The following is a 23,944-nucleotide window of genomic DNA, read 5'->3' on the forward strand; positions in this document are numbered from 1 at the left end:
TCTAGGAACTTTTTTATTTCCCTTTTAATTTCGTCAGTAACCTGGTCATTATTTAGAAATGTATTGTTTAATCTCCATGTGTTTCTGCTTTTTTACTGTTGTTTTTCCCCCTGTAATTGATATCTAGTTTCATAGCGTTGTCGTCATAAAAGACGCTTGATACAATTTTAGTTGCCTTAAATTTTACTGAGGTTTGATTTTTGACTCAAGATGTGGTCTATGCTTGAGGATATTCCGTGTCACTTGAGAAGAAAGTGTATTGTTCTGCATTTAGATGAAATGTCCTGAAGATATCAATTAGGTTCCATCTGGTCTAATGTGTCATTTAACACCATGTTTCCTTATTAATTTTCTGTTTTGATGATCTCTCCATTGGTGAAAGTAGAATATCAAGTCCCCTACTACTATTGTGTTACTGTCCATTTCTCCTTTTATGTCTGTTAGCGTTTGCTTTATGTATTGTGGTGCTCCTATGTTGGGTGCATAAATACTTACAATTGTTATGTCTTCTTCTTGGATTGATCCCTTGATCATTATGTAGTGACCTTCATTATTTCTTTTAGTTTTCTTTATTTTAAGGTCTATTTTGTCTGATATGAAAATTGTTACTCTGGCTTTCCCTTGATTTCCATTTGCATGGAATATCTTTTTCCATCCTCTCACGTTCAGTCTGTGTGTGCCTCTAGGTCTGAAGTGGGTCTCTTGTCGACAGCATATATGTGGGTCTTGTTTTTGTATCCATTTAGCCTGTCTGTATGTTTTGGTTGGAGCATTTAATCCATTTGCATTTAAAGTAATTATTGATATATACTTTCCTATTGGCATTCTTCAAAATTGTTTTTATAGGTCTTTTCCTTCTCTTATGTTTCTTGCCTATAGATCTCTTTAACATTGTTGTAAACTGGTTTAGGAGGGCTATATTCTCTCAACTTCTGTTTGTCTGTAAAACTTTTGATTTCTCCATCAACTTTGAATGAGATCCTTGCCAGGTAGAGTAATCTTGGTTGTATATTTTCCTCTTTCAGTACTTTAAATACATCCTGCCATTTCCTCTGGTCTTCAGAGTGTCTGCTGAAAGATCAATTGTTAATCTTATGGGGTTCCTTTTGTATGTTACTTTCTGCTTTTCCCTTGCTGTTTTTAATATTCTTTCTCTGTGTTTAATCTTTGTTAGCTTGATTAGTATGTCTTGGCATGTTTCTCCTTGGGTTTATCCTCTATGGAACTTTGTGCTTCTTGGATCGATTGACTATTTCTTTGTCAATTAGGGAAGTTTTGGGAAGTTTTCAACTATAATCTTTTCAAAAAATTTCTCAGACCCTTTGTTTTTCTCGTCTTCTTCTAGGACCCCTATAATTCAAATGTTAGTACCTTTAATATTGTCCCAGAGGTTTCTGAGACTATCCTCAATTCTTCTCATTCTCCTCTTGTTCTGTTCTTCAGTTATTTCCACTATTCTGTCTTCCAGCTCATTTATCTGTTTTTCTGCCTCAGTTATTCTGCTATTGATTTCTTGTAGAGTATTTTTAATTTCAGTAATTGTGTTGCTTGTCCCTGTTTATTCTTAATTTCTTCTAGGTCTTTGTTAAATGTGTTAATTGATCCTTGCATTTTCTCCATTCTATTTTTGAGGTTTTGGGTCATCTTTACTATCATTATTTTGAATTCTTTTTCATGTAGTTTGCATGTGTCCTCTTTGTTTATTTGGTCTTGTGAATTTTTACCTTGTTCCTTCATTTGTGTAATATTTCTCTCTTTTCATTTTTTTCCAACTTACTTTGTCTGAGGTCTTCTTTTCCCAGGCTTTTGAGTCATATACCTTCTTCCTTTTGGTTACTGCCCTCGGTGGGTGAGGTTGGTCCAGTGGTTTGTGTCAGCTTTGTGTTGGGAGGTACTTGTGTCTGCATTCTGATAGGAGGAGGTGAGTTTTTTTTCCCTCTGATGGACAGGATTTGTGAGGTGGTCGGTTTTGAGGTGTCTGTGGCAAGCCTCTCCGCTAATGATTGGGTTTGTGTTTTTGTCTTACCTGTTGGCTGGGTGAGGTGTCTTGCACTGGGTGCTGCTGGCAGTTGGGTGATTCCAGGTCTTAGACACAAGTGGAGGTCTTCATGGAAGTTCTCAATAATCAATACTCCCTGGTGTCAGTAGGTCTCTGGCAGTCCACTGTCCTGGATTCAGAGCTTCCACTCCAAAGGCTCAGGCCCAATCTTTGCCTGGGGAACTGACACTCCACAAGCCATTTGTTATTGCATTAAAGGGGATTAAAACAAAAACACAAAAATAGCAAAACAAAACAAAATAATAAATAAAAGAGGAGCCCAGACAAATGGTAAATACAAAATCAAGCAAATAATAACAAAAACAAAGGAACACACACACGCACAAAACCCAAAATAGTCCAAAGACAAGAAAGTTCAAGAGAGTGACTTGGAAAGCAAAGAAAACCAAAAATGATACCAACCAATTAAAAACAAAACTAACTAAAACACAAATTGGTAAACAAGACCAAAGCAGAGTGTCAACTGGAGAATAAGCAAAGAAAACAAAACAAACTTACAAAAGGGTGAAATAATGAAAGAAAAGGAAGAAATAAAATATTTATATATATTAAAGAATAACTACAGCAGGAAAAGAACAGTAAGAAAAACAAACAAACAAACAAAATTTTAAAAAGAAAAAAGCCCCACAGAATCACAAAAACCAATGAAAAGGTATAAGTATATAAAGGAAACCAAAAGTGTGATTAAAAAAATTCTCAAAAACTTAGAGTTAATAGTAATAATAAAATCAACAACCATAGCAACAAAGAAGAAAAAAAAAGAAGATAAAAAAACTAGGATCAACTACGGAACAAATTAAAATATATGAACAATAATATGTGTTTTTCTTGGATCTCAGCTGCCAGTGTCCTTTCCTTCACTGTGAGTCACAGTCCACCTCTGCCTCCCTGGGATGCCCTCCAATACCGGCCTGATGTCTGGACCTGCTGTGGGAACAGCTCAGACTGATCTGGCCCTATTCCTGCCATGTTCTTGCCCGCAATGTCCACAGCTACTAGAGCTAGTGTGTTTTCTTTTGTGATAGCTCTCACTGTCCTTTTATATATTCCATAGACACAGTCTTCCTAACTGATCATGTGGATTTAATCTGCACCTTGTACAGCTGGTGGAAAGGCTTTTGATCCTCTTCCTTAGCCACACTGCCCTTGGAGTTCAATTGTGGTTTTATCCCCACCTCTGCGTGTGGGTCATCCACAGGAGTTTGCTCCTGAGGCTGCCCTGGCAGACTTAGGTCTGCCTTAGTGAGGACCGGGTGTGGAGGTGGCTCAGTTGCTTGGATCACAGGGGCCTTGGTGGTGCCAAGTGTGCAGAGATGCTGGTGGCCTCAGGCACAGGAGCTATGGCACTATTACAGTCTTTTTCTAGCCTCTGGCAGCTGGCATTCAAAAGGCCTCTCTGGCTAGTTCTTCTCTGTTGCTTGGTGCAGCAGGCACTCAAAGGTCTCCACTGGCTGGGGTCCTTCTCTATTGCTCTTGCCTCAGACACTCATAGGGTGACCCTCTCTGGGGTCTTTCTCTATTGGTCAGTTGCCAGCACTAGTGTGTGGGGGGAGAGAAGCTACAGTGATGGCTCCTCCCCCTGCACATGACTCAGCAGTACCGCTTTGCTTCAGTGGCTACTCAGCATTTCTCCAAAGATATTCTCCACCATGACTCCTCCCTCATGTCCCTCTGGGCTGTCTCTCAGCAGTCATCAGCAACCCTCACCCGGGGATTGCTCTCCAGTCCCTATGCTCCAGCTCCCAGACACTGTGTATTTCAGGAGACTTGGGTCCCTGACCAGGGTACATACAGCTGCAGCAAGGATTATCTGGTTCTCACTCCATTCAGACAGTCCCAGATCAGCTGCTTCACTCTCCAACAGCCTCAAATACTTCCCCTGTGTCTCCAACGATTGCTTCAATTTGGGGATCCGACCCCTGCTTCAGTTCCCCTAACCCCAGGTGCAGGTCCGGTCCTGCTCATCCTCCTCTTTCCCCCTTCCTTCCTTTGTCCTGCTGAGTTTTGGATCTATATATTCCTTTCCAGTGATCAGGGACTCCTGTCTGCTCTCAGCTGGTGTTCTGCGAGATCTTCTGCATCTGAAGGTGTATTCCTGATGTATCCACGGAGAGAGATGTACTGCACATCTGGCTACTCCTTCGCTATCTTGTCTTCCTCTGCAGTCACTCTTTTCTTTTATTTTCTAGGTTGTTTTTTTTTTCTTGCTGTGAACTGCAATTGTTATGTCTGACTCAGTAATTCTTCGCAGTGTGAAGAAATTTGGAGAGGACAATCATGGTTTTGAGTCAGACAGCTCATGTAAGTGGCCTTTTATCTTATTGTCTCTTGTACAAAAAACAAAACAAAAGTGGAACAAACTAGTGAAGATATTCAAGGAGCAGAGAAAATTCAGCAACAATAAGTAGAACTATTACCTCATATTCTTCTTGCACAACCTGGGTATTTCTCCCAAGAATCCATGTAATGTAACTGCTGAGAGTGCTAGGTAAGAACGTATAAATCCCAGGAGAGTGAAAGCATCTCACTATAAATATTTTTTCCCTGGATAGACTGGGGTTGTTTTAGCACTTGCTCAGATGGTAAAGAATCTGCCTGAAATGCAGGAGAGCTGGGTTTGATCCCTGGGTCAAGAAGATCCCCTGGAGAAGGGAATGGCTATCCACTCCAGTATTCTTGGCTGGAGAATTCCATGGACAGAGGAGTCTGGTGGGCTACAGTCCATGGAGTCGCAAAAAGTCAGACATGACTGAATGACTAACACTTTCAATACTTTCATTATTATTACCTTTATTCATATATTGCTATAATTGATTATAGTAATATGCATTTAGTGAGCATTGCTCTCTGAGAGGAATGGTACAAAGACACTGCTGGCCAGAGAGAGGTAAAGTGGATGGGGATCCATAGCACCAGTACCTAGAGTGTGGTAAGGCAGATGATTCTATGCTATTATTATTTTCAAAAGTCCTATGATTTGACATTTTATAGAAAAGGAAACTGAGACTTAGAAACATTATCTTAAGCTTGACAAAGATTGCATGGCTATTGATTAAAGGAGCCATAATCCTAACCCAGTTCTGATTCCCAAATATGAGAAGTTAATCTTTGTCTACACTATAATGCCTCTTTACTCTGTATGAAATGAAATGAAAATGCCAGGGGAACCAGGATGTGCTGTCCCATGATGATGGTTGACATTAAAATCCTGGGTTCCTTACACTGTGGCTTCCCTATGCCCATGACCCTGAACCCCCACTTTCACTTCTTCCCTTCCATCTGCTCTGACCTATGCTGGGGAAAATAATATATGCCTCAATTCTATGGCTTCTACTGGCACAGGGGTGTCAATGACATCATATTGTCTGTATTTTATGGTCTGTATTTTAAGTAGATTTATGGTCTGTATTTTAAGTAGATAAATTCTGATGTTTCTAAAAAAACAAACAATAAATAAGTATTCATTTTATTTGGTAGTTCAAAAAAAATCAGATTTTTCTGTAACTAATTTACAAATATTGGTCTTTAGTTAACATTCAGAAGATAAAAAGATTTCATTTTCTGGAGAAGATGTAGTCAAGGGAGCAGTCCTATATGTGAAAGGGTGTTTTCTTCTATAATACGGAGGAAGAAAGAGAAAGGTGAAAAAGCAAATAATTATTTTGTATTGTTCCATGAATAAAATAATCATAGAAATGTTTTTCCAGAGCAAAATTGTTAATGATTATGTTTCATTTTGTCATTATGATTAACTGCTTTATGTATTGTTTTTATCCTGACAGATAACAATGATAAAAAATCAAAGTAAGTGACTGCTTCAAAAATGCAACACATTTTCAAAATAATTCCCCTAATATTCATATCAAAGGCACAAAGCAGAAGTAATATATGTTTTATATATGTTGCACTGCCTACAAATGGTGTATATAATCCATTCTTTTTCTCTTTAAAACATTACTATAATTTGATTTCAAAAATCTTTGGGAATATTCCTTCTGGATTGGGTTCAAATATCCCCTATATGTCCAGGAACCCCACAGAATTTCTGACTTAAACAAGCAGAGGAAATTTTGGATATGTAAGATTTCATGGTTGCAGAGGAAGTTCTTTCTACAGAAGAAAATCCCAATTCTTCCCAAAAGCAAATTGTAGAAACCTAAAATGTAGTGACTAGATATTTCTCTTTAAGAGTTAAAATTCTCTTAGAAACCAAATATCAGTTTATCCTAATTTGACTTGAGGACAGGATTAATGGAGTCTGATTTAGGAGATAAGGATGCCAGCTAAGTTTCTGAAATGGAGGTGGTGGAAAGGTAAAGGCTGAAAATGTGTAAAACATTTTAAGTGTTAATACTGCATGACAAAGAGAGCTGGTGGTTGTGGTAACAGTAGTATTTTACTTGGAATGGTAGGGTCAGTTGAGGACAGAAGAACCACTCTTGTCTCATTGGGTGGGAAACAGATGGAAAAGGGCATGGATGCAGAGAAATGAAGGATGCAGATAAATGAGCTTCAGTGAGAGGATGAGCAGGAAGGTTGAGTGAGTACTTTGGTTTTTAGAGAAAATGAACCTATGTCTGCATAGATGTGGTAATGAAGAGTGAGAAGATCACAGTGAAAGTTTGATAAAGCCGCTGAGGGGAGTGGGAACAATCTGTAGAGGAATTAAGTATAGTACCTTGGGTTGAGTTGAGGTTGGAGACCATATTCATCTATTCATTTCACAAATATTAATTGAGGACTTCCTGGGTATCATCTGCCTGGTAAAGCATGTGCCTGCAATCCAGGAGACATGGGTTCAATCCCTGGGCTGGGAAGATCCCCTGGAGAAGGAAATGGCAACCCACTACAGTATTCTCGCCTGGAGAATTCCATGAGCAGAGGAGCCTGGTGGGCTACAGTCCATGGGGTTGCAAAGAGTCGGACACAACTGAGCAACTAATACACATACACACATATTGGGTATCAGCCACTGGTTTAGGTGCTGAGGATATAGAAAAGAAAAAAAATGGGCAAAAATCTCTGTCTTGAGGAACTTAACATGCCTTTGAAGAGTTCTCCCCTTTAGTGAGGGAGACATAATAAACACCATAAATAAATAAAATATATAGCATGGTAGATAATGATAATTTATCATCCCCTTTCTAAGAAAAAACAACAAACATGGAAATGGAGATTTGAAATGATGTGGGGGGACAGTTGAAATTATAAAGACTTTGACCATGGATGGCCCCCTTGAAAAGGCAGCTTTTGAGAGAAGGTATGAAGGAGGTGAGGGAGTTCTCCACTCTATTATCCAAAGAAAGAACACTTTGGTGAGAGGAAATAGCAAGTGCAAACACTCAGAGGTGGGAACAGATGTGGTGCGGATGAAAGTCAGCAGAAAGGCCAGGCGGCTCGGGTGGAGTGAAGCAGGAGGAAACAAGGTAAGAGAGTCAACTGGTCAGATCACAGAGGGCTTTGGACGTGTCAGCAAGGGTTTGTGATTCCACCCTGAGCTGGAAGGGAAGCTTAGGGCAGCTGAGCGCTAAGCACAACATGTGTTGATATCTGTTTAGACGGTGGAGAGGTTGTCTTCAGCAGGCCAAACAGCCTGGCTTCAGAAGGAGAAGGGGGAACAGCGAAATGCAGAGATGGAGTCTCCAAAGATGAATTTGGAAAAAAGGATTGAGGATGATGGTGAAAGCATGGTCCAAATGGCTGGCAATGGGACCTAGAATGCCTGGAGGAGGGAGAATCTTTTTTTTTTTTTTTTACTTTATCTTTGGTTGTGACAGGTCTTTGTTGCTTCGCTCTAGCTTTCTCTAGTTGCAGAGAGTGGGGCTACTCTCCATCTGGGCTTCTCATTGCAGTGGTTTCTCCTGTTTCAGAGCACAGGACCCAGGTGCATGGCTTCAGTAGTTGCTGCTTGTGGACTCTAGAGCACTGGCTCGGTAGTTGTGACGCATGGGCTTAGTTGCTCCAAGGCATGTGGAAACTTCCCAGACAGAGGTTGAACCCCTGTCCCCTGCACTGACAGGCAGATTCTTATCCAGTGTATCACCAGGCAAGTCCAAGGAAGGAGAATCTTGATGGTGTTTAGTGATTGTAAGTAAATGGAGGGTTTAAAGAACTGGGCTTCCCTGGTGGCTCAGATGGTAAAGAATCCATCTGCAATGCAGGAGACCCAGGTTTGATCCCTGGGTTGAAAAGATCCTCTGGAGGAAGAAATGGCAGCCCACTCCAGTATTCTTGCCTTGGGAAATTCCAGAGATAGAGGAGCCTGGTGGGAGAGTGGGACATGACTGAGCAGCTAACACACAAAGAACTGTGGGTCTCAACTGAGATGACAAATAGGTATGGAAGGAGGAAGGAGGTGAGAAAACAAGATGCATGGGTATTCCCAAAGAGCCAATGGAGTAGAGCGGTTCCAGGTGAAAATAAGACCTAAGGTGTATTCGTGGGTAGATAACTTAGGTGAATTAGACCTCTTTGGCATTAGAAAGTTCAAGAATGGGTTAAGTACAATTTTCTGAGCAATAAATTGAATAAGAAATAGTAAGTAAATGTGGTTTTAAGGGAAGTATGGGAGTTTTTGAATGTTTCATATCAGCACTATTTGATGTAGCTGCAAGTAAGAGCTAGAAGCAATAAATTAGATAATACAACCACCAAAATTTACTCACAAGGAAATGAAGGTAGATATAAATTGAGGGTCAACACTGAGGTTCCACAGTTATTTGTTACTGCAACTGGGGGTGCAGAGTACTTTTTGCTTTCTCTCAAAGAGAGAAAAAACCTCTCTGAAAAAACCTCAGTGAATCTCTACTGAACAAGAGACACAGCTATATTGAAATTGCTAGAAGAGGTAAATCGAAAAGTAATAGCCAGTTTTTAAGATATCAGTTTTGGAAAGAATTTCACAGCCAGTGGGGACTTTCATTCTTACTAAAGAATGACTCATGAAGTGACAATTTAGGGAGACTTTCTCATTGTTTTGGAAAGGATGGTCTGTAAATCCCTGTTTTTCTCCTCAGGTTACAAGATGAGAAGAAAGGTGGTAGCAGTCAAGTTGGCTTCTTTCGATTGGTAATAAAACTATGCTGATTAATGGCATAGGTTTTGCAACTGTGAGTTGTTCAGATCATGGAGAAAATGTTAATTTTTTAGTCATATTGGTCGGTGCTTAACTATAGTGATCACTTGTTTCAGTCATAAACTTTGTCTACGTGACAACATGTGGATTAGTAATTAGAAACTATTGCTGATTAAACACACATTCTATCTGGTAGATCAGAAAAGTGTTCTAGAAGATAATCTCTAAGTCCCTAATGATCATTTTAGTGAGGAAAATTGTCACAGTAATCATGTTATGCATATTTTTTCTTATGATGCCTTTAGAAGTTCCATAGTGTAGGTATTTTCTTCAAATTTGCAAATTGGAGACATTTCAGGGCACAAGCAGATGCTCTTCATGATCAATATCAGTTCTGGGAGCCAATTTCTACTATTGCTGAATAAGCCATATGGAGCATCTACACGGCAATAGCATCAGTGTCAGTGATTTTTTTCCCTCTAAGTTGGGGATGAAAAGCTAAGAACTAAAGTCAGCTCTTGGGGTAAAGAGAATGAATTAAGAGGCTAGAAAAGAAAGAACATGAGTTAACAGGGTAACAGTTTAATGACTTGGATAATTGATGCATCGTTTATTTCAGTGTTAGTGAAACTCTACATTTCAATTAAAACGATTCCCTTAAGACTTGGTGTTGAACACTATTTATCAGAATCTAGTAACTAAAATTAAATAGTCCTCCTACCTCTCCTGCTTTTCACCCAGAGATGATCTCTGAATCCTTTGTTTTTCAAGTTTCGATTTTCTTCAAAGATTGACATTTACCTGATGTCTATGGGGAGTTTATGTGCACTTCTCCATGGAGTAGCCTATCCAGGCGTGCTACTCATTTTTGGCACAATGACAGATGTTTTTATTGAGTATGACATGGAATTACAAGAACTCAGTATCCCTGGAAAAGCATGTGTGAATAACACCATAGTGTGGACCAACGACTCCCTCAACCAGAACATGACAAATGGGACACGCTGCGGGTAGGCTGCTATTTGTTTTTATTTATTTATTTATTTTTTGCTCATATCTTAGATTGTAATTCAAAATTACAGAGAACCTTATGTAAAGAGAACCTTATGGAAGGACCTGGAGTGGTATCTAACATGGAGTGAACAGAAACATATTTACACATATTTCTATAAATTACTCTGCCCTGATGTTCTTATTCCACTGGGTTTTAAAATCCCAACAACAGCAACAAAACACAGAATTGGAAATTACTCATTAAATATGTACCCAAATTTCACACTTTGTAGACCGTAGGCTAGAGAATGACACTATCGATACTTAATATCATTGGAAGGTGACTCATAAATTTTACTTGAGTCCTTGTCATTCCTCATATCTGAGACCTCCTTTTCCTTCCCTTCCTCTTTCTTCTGTCCTCCCCTCTTTCCTTCCTTCCTCTCTTCTCTTTTGTCCCCCAACTTCTGTGGCTGTGGCTGATGACCCACTTGACACTAGTCTTCTCTCTACAATGGGAATTTCATCATTCCTGTGCTTTCGGACTTGGAGTAGGGGTCACTGGCCTCAACTAGCAGTTGAGTTGCTGTGAAAGAGTGGTGTGGTGCTAAGAACAGAAGACAGCCATGCAGAGTTAGCCAGAGCTCACTGTGTCCCTGTTCTGTCTGTGATAAGCCTGATAGGCTGCCACGTAATCAGTGAGTCTGCAGTATACACAGGGTTGACTCACTGTCACAGCATGGACTTTGCAGCCTGCCTCACGCTGCCTCAGGGCCAGAACAAGATCATTTTCACATATAAATTCACTCAGGTTCAAGAATCAAAAGCAGGGCACATCCTGGCTAGAGAGGTACTCGGAATGGCTCCCTCAAGTGATTCATATTTTTCTCCACCATTTAAAATTTTTTCTATAGGCTTGACTCCAGATTATGACAAATCCTTCTAAACTGCTGATGTTCTTCTATAATATTTGTTGTTAGCATCTTTCATTCATCTACTCATTCAACCAAAATTTTTGGAACACCAGTTATGTACCAGGAAAATGTGTAAGCATAAAGGCTACAGTGGTGTCTTATGAGTAATGGTCCTTATCTTTGTGGAGCTCACGTCTAATTGGTGAGACCATCATGAAATCAATGACCATGCAGATAAGTATGTAGTTATAAACTGGTTAGCACTTGACAGAAAAGTACAGGACAACATACAATGTACAGAATTATCCTTAAAAAAATAAGCCTACTCATAAGAAATAAATTTCCAACATATAAATGTGTATATTTCTCTTCTAAATTTGGAAGTAACATAACAATTTGTATAAAAGAGAGACTGTCTTCAATGACAGTCTTTAAAATATTTTCACTTGCACCATGTGGCTTGCAAGATCTTAGTTCCCCAACCAGGGATTGAAACTGAGTCCTCTGCAGTGTAACTGCAGAGTCCTAACCACTGGACACGCAGGGAATTCACAATGACAATCTTTTATTTTCTTTCATTTATGTTGGAGAACAGAAGACTTGAACTGATATTTACAGAGTGATATGACTACAAAATGTGAACTAATCACTTCCCCCTTTGAAAAAAAAATCCATTCAGACTTACATATGTAAAAAGACCCCAGTTGTTAATAACATCAGTCAATCCTAAAGGAAATCAACCCTGAATATTCATTGGAAGGACTGATGTTGAAGCTGAAGCTCCAAAACTTTGGCCATCCTACGAGAAGAGTTGACTCATTGGAAAAGACCCTGATACTGGGAAATATTGAGGGCAGGAAGAGAAGAGGGTGATGAAGGATGAGATAGTTGGATGGCATCATCAACTCAATAGACATGAGTTTGAGCAAACTCTGGGAGATAGTGAAGGAGAGGGAAGCCTGACATGCTGTAGTCCATGGGTCACAAAGAGTCAGACACAACTGAGCAACTGGAAAACAATAAATTAGTAACACTCATGAAAACAAACACTTCAAGTGAAAAATCCTGAAAGTATATCCTATAATGCCTTAAAAATTGGAAATAAATGTTAGAGGGAGCAGTATTTGAGACATATTCAAGATAACAAGTGCTCGTAAATATTTACTAGATAAACTGAAGAATGAATATGCCCTTAATGTCTGCATCACTGGCATCCATTAGAAAGGCTGCCTACCCATTACTCACTGGGCTTCCCAGCTGGCACTAGCAGTAAAGAACCCACCTGTCTCTTATGCCAAAGGAGACATAAAAGATGTGGGTTCAATCCCTGGGTCAGGAAGATCCTCTGGAGGAGGGAATGGCAACCCACTCCAGTATTCTTGTCTGGAGAAGCTCATGGACAGAGGAACCTGATGGGTTACAGTCCATTGGGTGGCAGAGTTGGACACAACTGGGGAAACTTAGCACATACCCATTATTCACACTTTATTGATTCTTACTGGGTCATATACTTGAAGGTGAGCAAATTGTTCAAAGCAAATAAGGGCTTTCAGAAATTCCTTGGCTTTGGCTGAATTCACATGATACCAAGCATGTAAATAGATATCTGTCTTTTTAAAAAAAATTTTTTTCATAAGGCTATTTGAAATTGTGTAGACCACACCTTTCTTAGGCCTTTACTAGGAGCTCACACAGAAGAGCTAAATATTTTAAATGTGAGTTATTATGGTCACTGACAAGAATACTGCTAATAAGCAGTATTCTGAATAAATGTTTGTTTAGCTTTCATGTGATGAGATCATTGTGAAAATGAACTTGGGTGGGACAGAAGAGAGGCAGGGGATGTTTTCTTACCAGGAAGTAGTGAATGTGCCTCCAAAATTACCCAACTCTTTCACAGATTTCTTTCTTGGAAAAAGTACAACATTAAAAGTACAATGTCTCCACCTACTCTAATCAGTGTGCTAGTCTTGGACTATACAAGCAACTCAGTGATCTTATCAACATAAACATGCATGTACAATGTAGGAGCTGGCTTTTCTCTTTCATTATATTGATTTCGACATATTAGTTATCATCCATTCGATGGAATTTTGGGCTGGAGGCTTCCAAATGGCTGAGTGAATAAGGCTGAGAAGGATGGCAGAACATTAGGCCTTCTGATTAGCTTCTCAGAATTTGTTTTCTCAGAGTAGTCAAATAAGAAGGTAACAGAATGAAAGAAGAAAGAAAAAAAAATCACGATGCAGTTTACTTTTTTTTTTTAATCCAATTAAAATGTAAAACTCAAATGGAAGCTACAAGGCCTTATAACTTAATTGTGGAAGTGACATACCATCATTTCTGCTGTTTTCTGTTGGTCACACAGACCAACTCTGGTGTAATTTGGGAGAGGACTACACAGGAGCGTGAATGCCAGGGGGCAAAAATAATAAGGGGCTCCTTGGAGAATGGCCCACGACCACTGGGACGTTCATCCTTCCCTACTCAACATGGATGTGTTGATGCAGAAATCTAAGTCTGTACTTCCTCTTGGATTTCAGTCTATGTTCTTAGCAATATACATTTATCTTATGCACTCAGGTACTATTTTGAAGTTAGACACTGAAGATCACGTACTTTGAAAAACAGTTTTATCAGGATTTAATTCATATACCATAAAATTAACCCACTTAAAGTATACAGCTCAGTGGCTTTTAGTATATTCACAGAGCTATGCATTCATCACCGCAATCAATTTTAGAACATTTTTGTTATTTTGCTGCTGCTGCTAAGTCGCTTCAGTCGTGTCCAACTCCGTGCGACCCCATGACGGCAACCCATCAGGCTCTGCTGTCCCTGGGATTCTCCAGGCAAGAACACTGGAGTGGGTTGCCATTTCCTTCTCCAATGCATGAAAGTGAAAAGTGAAAGTGAAGTCGCTCAGTCGTGTCCGACTCTTAGCGACCCCATGGACTGGAGCCCACCAGGCTTCTCCATCTACGGGATTTTCCAGGCAAGAGTACTGGACTGGGGTGCCATTGCCTTCTCCGTTTGTTATTTTATTATCACTTAAATTTTACTCCCCAGTTCCCCATCCTCCCCTCAGCCCTAGACAACCACTAATCTACTTTCCATCTCTGTAGATTTGCTTATTCTGGACATTTCATGTAAATGGAATCATACAATATGTGGGCCTTTGTGACCAGGTTCTTCAACTTAGCCTAATGTTTCCAAGGTTCATCCATGTGGTATTAATAGCATAAATCAATACTTCATTTATTTTAATTGCTGAATAATATTTCATTGTATGAATATAATACATTTATTGTGTGGATATAATGTGTGGATTTATCCATTCATCAGTTGATGGACATTTGAGTTGTTTCCTCTTTTCAGTTATTACAAATGCTGCTATGAACGTTTGTGTACATGGTTTCCTATGGACACATGTTTTCATTTTTGTTGAGTAGATACCTAGAAAGGGGATTACTGGGTCAGATGTTAATTATATGTTTAACATATAATTGCAGAATTTCCAGACTGTTTTTCAAAATGGCTGTACCATTTTATGAGCTTCCCAAGTGGCTCAGACGGTAAAAAATTTGCCTGTAATGCGGGAGACTTGGGTTCGATTCCTGGGTTGGGAAGATCCCCTGAGAAGGAAATGGCAATCCACTCCAGTATTCTTGTGTGGAGAATTCCATGGACAGAGGAGCCTGGTGGGCTACAGTCCATGGGGTCACAAACAGCCGGACATGACTGAGTGACTGACACTTAACATGTGTGAGGGTTCCAGTTTCTTCACACTCACACCAATGCTTGTTATTATCTGTATCTTGACTGTTTCTCCATGCATGCATGCGTGCTCAGTTGTGTCTGACTCTTTGCCACCGTATGGACTGAGATTTCCAGGCAAGGATACTGGAGTGGGTTGCCATTTCCTCCTCCAGGGGATCTTCTGACCCAGGGATTGAATCTGAATCTCCTTTAACTCCTTGCATTGGCAAGTGGATTCCTTACCACTGAGCCACCTGGGAAGCCCTGACTGTAGCTCCAGTAGGCTGAATAACGGCCCCCAAAGATATCTACGATATTTCTGTGAATGTTACCTTGTATGGGAAAAAGAGTCTATGCAGATATAATTAACTAAAATATCTTGGGATTGGGGAGAGTATACTGGATTACCCAGGTGAGCCCTAACTGCAATCATGAGTATTTTTTAAAAAGACGGTTACTAAAAAGAGGCAGAAGGAGATCTGACTTTAGAGAGAGAAAGAGACAAAAGGTGCCTATAAGGGCCTGAAGTGAGGTCCCAAGCTCAGGAACACCTGTAGCTACCTGAAGCTGGAAGAGGAAGAAACAGATTCTCCTCTAGAGCCTTTGGAGAAAGTGCACCCCCGCCGGCACCTTGATTTCAATCCTGTGAAGCTGATCTCAGACTTCTGGTCTCCAGAAATGTGAGAAAGACGGAAATATGTGTAGATATCAAAGGGTGACATAAGGAATCTTTGAATAAAGAAAATATTCTGCTCTTCATTGTATCCAAGTCAACATCCTGGTTGTGATAATGTCCAATAGTTTTGCAAGATGTTACCACTGGGGGAAAACTAGATAAAGGGCATGCATAATCTCTCTGTAATATATCTCACAATTGCATTAGCCATTCTGGCAATGTGCTAGCATAGTGTGAGGGTATTCTATAAAGCATCTTTACCTAGTAATAAATCATTTGTCCATAGGTCAATGTCCCATGCATTGAGGAATATGGACCCTTGCTATTTTGGAAGTAGGATATGGATACATTTCTACCAGCTGGGTTGCCACTGATATGCACTCTAATGCAATGGTCCACAACCTTCTTGGCAGCAGGGACTGATTTTGTGGAAGACACTTTTTCCCCATGGATTGGGTGTGGGGAGGATGGTTTCAGGATGATTCAAGTGCATTGCATTTATTGTACACTTTGTTTCTAACCTAATTCTGCCACTGAGCTAATGGGAGGTACCTGTATGTGGCCCAGAGGTTAGGGACCTGCTCTAAGGTGTCAATGCTACTGAGTCTACAGTGCATAAGAACCCCTATGAACCCCTACAGTTCATAAAAACCCTAGTGAAAAGAGAGCTTCTGGTGAGTCAATGCCTCTTGTCATAAAGACCTCCTAGGTATCTTCAATGAGAAACCTAAGTCTTTAGTACATCTGAAACCTTGGTATACATTGCTGTTGTCCAGTCACTAAGTCATGTCTGATTTTTTATGACCCCATGGACTACAGTGCACCAGGCTTTCTTATCTTTCACTATTTCCTGGAGTTTGCTCAAACTCATATCATTGAGTGATTCAATTTATTTATCTTATTTTTCATAAAAAGCAAGGCAAGAATCCTCATATCATCTATTTTACCTTTTCCCTCCAAATGATATTTTTCTCCCCTCTTCTCTCTTTGACAAATGTGCCAGGGCAATCTTATTTACTCAAGAAGGCGTATGTCAGTTTGGTGTTAAAAAGAAAGACACTCAAATCACCTATAAAGTTTATAGAATACTTTCTAGGATTTTATAATCACAATAATTTTCCATCATGCAGATGATAAAGAGTCTAATGTGCAGTCAAAGGATTGAAGTCAATCTCCTGTTTTCCTTCCTAACAGTTCTTCTGATAGGCTTGCCCTATTGTCCCAGAAATATTCCCAAGTAGTCTTTAAAACTCTAATGATTCTTCCCGGAATAAATAAAACTGAGTTAATGATTCATCTCTGGGGTGCCTCATGAGTGAGAAGAACCACAAACCACACATGTTCCTATCCACACCCCCCAACAGTGATGCAGTTCTCCTGAACTTTGCCCCATTAAATCCCACAGCTGAGTCAATGGGTCCTTCGTCCATGACTGGCACTGCATTTTTCATGACAGGCACTCTTTCACCTCTGCTTCCATAGTCTATAGAGTAAATACATCCCAGGGAATCTAAGTAAAACTTTCTGACAAATGCTCATAGTTTTCTGTTTTGGGGACACACAAATTTTATTTCACAAACAGAAAACCAAGAGCATGCACTCATTTGTACATTAGAAATCTTTACTCATCAGTTCAGTTCAGTCGTTCAGTCGTGTCCGACTCTTTGTGACCCCATGAACTGCAGCACGCCAGGCCTCCCTGTCCATCACCAACTCCCGGAGTCCACCCAAACCCATGTCCATTGAGTCGGTGATGCCATCCAACTATTTCATCCTCTGTTGCCTCCTTCTCCTCCTGCCCTCAATCTTTCCCAGCATCAGGGTCTTTTCACATGAGTCACCTCTTCACATGAGGTGGCCAAAGCATTGGAGTTTCAGCCTCAGCATCAGTCCTTCCAATGAACATCCAGGACTGATCTCCTTTAGGATGGACTGGTTGGATCTCCTTGCAGTCCAAGGGACTCTCAAGAGTCTTCTCCAACACCACAGTTCAAAAGCACCAATTCTTTGGCGTTCAGCTTTCTTTATAGTCCAACTCTCACATCCATACATGACCACTGGAAAAACCATAGCCTTGACTAGATGGACCTTTGTTGACAAAGTAATGTCTCTGCTTTTGAATATGCTGTCTAGGTTGGTCATAACTTTCCTTCCCAGGAGTAAGTGTCTTTTAATTTCATGGCTGAAATCACCACCTGCAGTGATTTTGAAGCCCAGAAAAATAAAGTCAGCCACTGTTTCCACTGTTTCCCCATCTATTTGCCATGAAGTGATGGGGCTGCATGTCATGATCTTATTTTTCTGAATATAGAGCTTTAAGCCAACTTTTTCACTCTCTTCTTTCACTTTCATCAAGAGGCTCTTTAGTTCTTCTTTACTTTCTGCCATAAGGGTGGTGTCATCTGCATATCTGAGGTTATTGAGATTTCTCCTGGCAATATTGATTCCAGCTTGTGCTTCCTCCAGCCCAGCGTTTCTCATGATGTACTCTGCATATAAGTTAAATAAACAGGGTGACAATATACATAATACTCATAATACTACCTTATACACTCTATCTTTGTAAGAATTTAGGTTTTGAAAAGGTCTCTCTGATTGTGGATACTTGTATATAAGTTTATGATTTTCTAGATCTTGTTCACTCTACGGGTCCCCTTAAATCATCAAGAAAAACTAGGAATGTGGTAAACACAGACATATTAGCTGGTTTGGAGACTGTCAGAAGGGCAGTTGTTTCCTTCCTCTTTAGTATTTTTCAAGTGAAAGAAAATTCTAGAAACAATTGAGTACCTACTATGTGTAATGTATTGTATCAGGCCTCGGCAGTGAAAGCAAGCAGTCTTTGCTCTCAAGTCACTTGCGGTTTACTAGCAAGAGAAACATGAATATACTCGAAATAAATATATTCAATAAAAATATTGAATAATAGTGCAAAATGGCAATAAAAATCTGCCATGGAATAATAGTTTGTTCTGAATTAAATAAATTATAATTAAATACTTGGTCTGAATTCAGTAGAGGGAGAGAACAATTCAAACTTGGGTCACAAAAGAAAGGCTGATAGAAGCAGAAAGCTGGTAGAATGAGAACATCTAGGCTAAAGATGCTACTTTCTGATTATCTAAAGAAATGGATATCTAGCTTGTCTCTGTGGCTCAGATGTATCATCAACCAATGTGTTAATTTTCCAGTGACAAAACTTCTTAATTCCCGAAAGCAATTTAAGAATCATTTTTTTCTTCCCTTCCTGCCCCTGCCAATTCCAAACCCTGTGTCACAATGTGATAGCTGTGATGGGAAAATGCTGTATAGCTTCCTTGCTTCCTCACAAGTTCTTTGACTTCAGCCTTAGAGATTGTCCAGGAGAGCAAAGCTTTCTGGGCTGTGGTCAGCAGAAAGACTTGGTGAAGAAATTGTTTTTCTCTTTCTATGGGAAGGTAACAGGGGCTTCCCTTATGGCTCAGTAGTAAAAAATCTGCCTGCCAATGCAGGAGACATGGGTTCAATCCCTTGGTTAGAAAGATCCTTTGGAGAAGGAAATGGCAACCTATTCCAGTATTCCTGCCTGGAAAATTTCATGGTCAAAAGAGCCTGGTGGGCTACAGTCCATGGGGTCACAAAGAGTCAGACACAACTTAAAGACTAAACAACAGCAAAACAATGGGAAGGATGACACACACATTTCTCCCACTGTTACTCTGAAAGGAAGGAGTTGAAAAGTTGTTACCTAGAGTAGGTAACATGCCGGGGTCCAGCCCCAGCTGATTCAGGGTATTTGAAAGGGAGACAGCTTCGACGAGTTCACTGGATACAATAGCTTTATTTAAATATTCATTAGAGATATAAAGAGTAATAGAATGAGGATAGCTCAGCAGGAAAATTCAGTGGAGGAAAGAGGCTGAGTAGCTTGGTTTACACGGGAAATCAGTATAACCTGTGACATCAGGTTAGCTCTGACCACGGAGGCCGCAGGCGCCCTCTCGAATAGCGGAAGGTGCCCCACCTTAGGCACCTTCTCGAGTGGGTCTTAGAAGCCCAGGCAAATAAATGGTCACAGAGGACCTCCACGCTCCAGATGGAAACTTCAGCCAGAAATTGAGAAAAAGAATGACATGGGGAGACCAAGCTTCAGTGAGCAAGGCCCGTAGCTTTATTTTCAACAGGAGCTTTTATACCCTAAGTTGCACATAGAGGATAATAGGGGATGTGAAATCATACAAAGTCAGCAGTTTTTGATCCTTATCGAAACCAGGGTTTCTTTTCTACAAACTTATTATACAAATGGTTTAGGTGATTTACATCATCTTCTGGCCAGAAGGCCTATTAATATTTTATGACTCTTGACAAAGGTTTGTCAACTGTAAGACTTATTTTCTCTAAGAGTAATTATTTTAAGGTTTGGTGCCATCCTCCGAAGGTGTTAGATAAAGTTGCATTCCTATAGGGCAGAGGTACAGTGGGTTTACAACAAAGGAAAAAATTTATTACCTTAAGGGTCTAAAGTTGCTAACACCAAGACCACTACTTATTTTTTCTACATACCAACTATATTAATTAATACACATTCAAGGATACAATACAGGGGATGTGGAAACTTGGCAGCAAGCATTGGCTCATCAATGAAATCTTTTACTAGTTTTATTCTGACAGTTTCTAACTCTCTGAGAGGCTCTAAGCTATTTGAATATCTTAAGCTTCCTGTGCCTCTCGAGACTGAGAGACTGTAAACAATCTGCATAGCTGTAAGAGTCCGGGTAAACCTGTCAGGCGAGTTAGAGAGCTATCTAAGGGGTTTAGATTTAAACACTCCTAATGCCCAGGAACTTTATTAACTGGAGCTGTAAGTTAACTCTTTATCAGAGAGAGCGAGATGGTGGTGGGGGACAGCCCCCAGTAAAGTCAGAAGTGAGAGCACAAAGCAGTAAAGTAGGCAGACTCTGGTTTTTGCGGGGTAGATGCTCGAGAATATCCTGGGGGACTCCTGAGGCTCGATCCCGCCTTTGCGTATGCCGAGCCTCCTTCCTCATGACCTTTGCCACGGGTGGAGCTCCTCACTTTGGCTCCTGGCAGTAACGTAAGTTGTTACTTAGAGTAGGTAACATAAGCCTCCTGATTTATAGCACACATCTCTATACCAGTGCCTTTGCAGACACTGGTCTGGCTTTTTGAAATCTTTCTCCAGCTGTGACTGTGCTTTCACTAGTAATGACCACAAGTGAAAGGAGCCTCAGTGGACAGAGCTCTAGGCTGCCATCTAGGGTCCCCTGTCTTCCCACAACTGCCTATTAATTACTAAACAACCCTCACCTCTCTACCATAAACATGAAGGAGGTAGGCATGTTTGCTACGATGGGTACCATGAGGTCTGTTTGGGGATTTGGATTGATTGTAATTCTACACAGATAAAATGCTTTATCCATTTTATTTACAATATGTATGTAACATATAATGTGTATATTTTAAATATATAATATGTGTATTTTAAAATCCTCTGTATGAACAAAGGCAATCTTTGGTAGCTAAATCCTACCTGTGAGTCTTACCATTTTTTCCCCTCTTTTGAAGGTTTCTGGACATTGAATCCGAAATGGTCAACTTTGCCAGTTACTATGCTGGCGTCGCTGTCGGAGTGCTTGTCACAGGATATTTTCAAGTTAGTGACACCTGCATTTTATTTATAGATCAACATCTGGGTTCAAAGACATGACAATGAAATACAAAATGTGTTCTTTAAAGTTATTCAGAAGCCCCAAGGACTAAAGTTTTATTTCAGGGGATGAAGAGGATGGAAAGAATTTTTCCTCTCAGCTGGGGAGGAGGATATGGGCACTTGCATAGAGAGGTAGAGAATAGACATTCAGCTTCAGTGTCTTGTCCTCTCCTGCCCTCCCTGCTTCACTCTCTCTTCTAAACTCAGAAATAGTGGTGGATGTTTTCATACAGGGAGACTGAGTCCCTGTGGAAAGTGGATGTGGGGAATTGGAGGAAAGCAAGCTTGACTTTCTTTTTTCTCTAGAATTCCAACCCAAATTCTGTAAACTGAACCCATATTCTAGATTTCAGTTATGGGCGGGCTTGGTGTTATTTAACTCTTACTAAGGAAGAAAAACATTTTATCTTTTGCCTTCTCATGTAGAGAAATAATAAATTCCCCCTACTCTCCATTCACTTATGAATTCCAGGAAGTTAGTTTTAGTTATAAAGAGAAATGAGTTAATCCTCATCCCCTACCTCCCCCTGTCCCCCCAACCATCCTGGCACTAAAGCTTTAATGACAGGCTTCTTTTGCTTGGGAGGGAAACTGTAGGCAAGATTCCCTGCTTATGTCATAATTTTTGTCTTACTTTTTTCTGAAAATCATTGTCCAAGAGCTTGAAAACTACAAGCATTCATGTTAAGTCATTTCAGTTGTGTCTGACTTGTTGTGACCCTTTGGACCATAGCCTACCAGGCTCCTCTGTCCATGGGATTCTCCAGGCAAGAATACTGGAATGGATTGCCACGTCCTCCTCCAGGGTTGAAAACTCTGCATGCATGTTTATTGGCAGGCCTCTCAAGAGAAAACTTTACTTGGAAGTGGCATGCAAAAGTAGTGATTTAAGAGCAAAAATTTATTTGTGGTGTGATGAGCCTTCTTTTACATATGAGGAGAGTGACAGTTAGTAAGGTTAACTCTGGAAGTGGTCAAGCTGGATTCAAACCCAAGTCTCTGGCTTCCCTGTTCACAGGGTTCCACTTGTCTCCACTCTCAGCTGCAGATGTCAGAGCTCACACCTTAGTTCTGAACAAGAGGCATGTTGTGAATTAATTTCCTCTTTTTTTCAGCTATTCTAGTGAAAGTATTTTCTAATGAAAAGAGAAGGAATTAATGCCTGTTCTTATCACAATGCTAAACATTCCTTGCTCCATTTCCAGATATGCTTTTGGGTAATTGCTGCAGCTCGTCAGATACAGAAAATGAGAAAATTTTACTTTAGGAGCATAATGAGGATGGAAATTGGATGGTTTGACTGCAATTCAGTGGGAGAGCTGAATACAAGATTTTCTGAGTAAGTGGCTGGTAGGATTTTTTTATTTTTCTTTTTTTGGTCTGCACCACAGGGCATGTGAGATCCAGTTCCCTGACCAGGGATTAAACCTATGCACCATGCAGTGGAAGCATGAGTCTTAACCACTGGACTGCCAGGTAAATCCCTGGTAGGATGTTTTAATGGACATGTGATTTTTCTCTAATGAAACTTTTGTTTCTAAATTAATGACAATTGCTGAAACATTTTCAGTTCTTTTTGCTACATTTTGTCTCTTAAGTTGGGCTTTTATAGGTAGCATGACTTTTTTATAGGTAATGGTTTATCAAATTATTATGTATTATAGAAGACAGTTTAAAAGAAGTAGGGTTATTTGGCCTTGAAAGGAGAAACTGAGGGATGTCACAATCTATGTCCCCATACGGAAAACAATATAATCAGAATGAATTATTAATATCTTGCTTTGTCTGTTGATGTAATTTCTGCACATAAAAACAAAAGCAAAAAATTCAAAATAGTTTGAGAAAGATTTAAACTGAAAACTGGATTTAAATCCAGTTTATTTCTAAATACTTTGTTGTAGTTTAGTCACTAAGTCATGTCCGACTCTGTGTGACCCCCATGGACTGCAGCCCGCCAGGCTCCTCTGTCCATGGGATTTCCTAGGTAAAGTACTGGAGTGGGTTACCAAGCCCTTCTCCAGGGGATCTTCCTGATCCAGGGATTGAACCTGTATCTCCTGTATTGGCAGGTGAATTCTTTACCACTAAGCCACCCACAAAGCCCATACCTAAATATTAGTTTGAGTCATTAATAGTATCCCCCCCAACCCCATGTAATTTTTGAATGAGCCAAGCCCTGATTAATGAGAACTGTTGAACCTTATTGAAATTTGAGGTCCCATGAAAGACAGTTAGCAGTGTAGTGACAATAAAAGAAGACTGAATATTGGGAGTCCTAGTCTCCAGCACTGATTCTGCCTTTACTTATTTTGACTTTGAATAGATACTCATCCTTGTTAGAATACAATTGTCTAATCTCTATGTAATATCTGAGATCCTTTTGCTATTAAGTCCTGACCCTTGTTTGTTCCATCTGGACAAGAGATTATGGAAGGTTTGCAGGAATATGAATTTAATGTAATTATTGTCAACCAATACTCTGGAGCACTTACCCTGTGCAAGGCATTAAGGTATACCACAGAACTCCTGATCTCAAGGAACTTACATAGCAAATAATCAGAGCTAAGAGATATTGATCGCTTACAATATGCTAGACACTGTTCTACATACTTGACATATATTAACTAATACTCATTGCTACCTATTGAGGTAGGTTCTGTTATTATCCCCATTTTATAGATGAGGAAACTGAGACACAGAAAGATTAAGTAACTTGCCTAAGAAGACCTTGTGTTTAAATTCAGAGTCTGGCTCCAGA

General features: G+C 40.0%; 1 protein-coding gene across 2 annotated transcripts in view; it reads left to right on the forward strand.

The window, feature by feature from the left end:
• ABCB11 (ATP binding cassette subfamily B member 11) overlaps positions 1 to 23,944 on the forward strand; it is a 100,292-nt gene that overhangs the window by 11,877 nt on the left and 64,471 nt on the right. Inside the window, exons 2-7 of one of the 2 annotated variants that reach the window (XM_005202338.5) lie at positions 4,249 to 4,360; positions 5,842 to 5,863; positions 9,076 to 9,127; positions 9,906 to 10,144; positions 21,042 to 21,129; positions 22,392 to 22,525. In XM_005202338.5, coding sequence (XP_005202395.1) covers positions 4,285 to 4,360; positions 5,842 to 5,863; positions 9,076 to 9,127; positions 9,906 to 10,144; positions 21,042 to 21,129; positions 22,392 to 22,525 — 611 coding nt within the window. In that variant the 5' untranslated portion in view covers positions 4,249 to 4,284. Of the gene's footprint in view, positions 1 to 4,248; positions 4,361 to 5,841; positions 5,864 to 9,075; positions 9,128 to 9,905; positions 10,145 to 21,041; positions 21,130 to 22,391; positions 22,526 to 23,944 lie in introns of those variants that run through there. The other variant, NM_001192703.3, reaches the window with a different exon arrangement.

Source organism: Bos taurus, chromosome 2 (assembly GCF_002263795.3).
Source record: "Bos taurus isolate L1 Dominette 01449 registration number 42190680 breed Hereford chromosome 2, ARS-UCD2.0, whole genome shotgun sequence".
Classification (NCBI taxonomy): Eukaryota; Metazoa; Chordata; class Mammalia; order Artiodactyla; family Bovidae; genus Bos; species Bos taurus.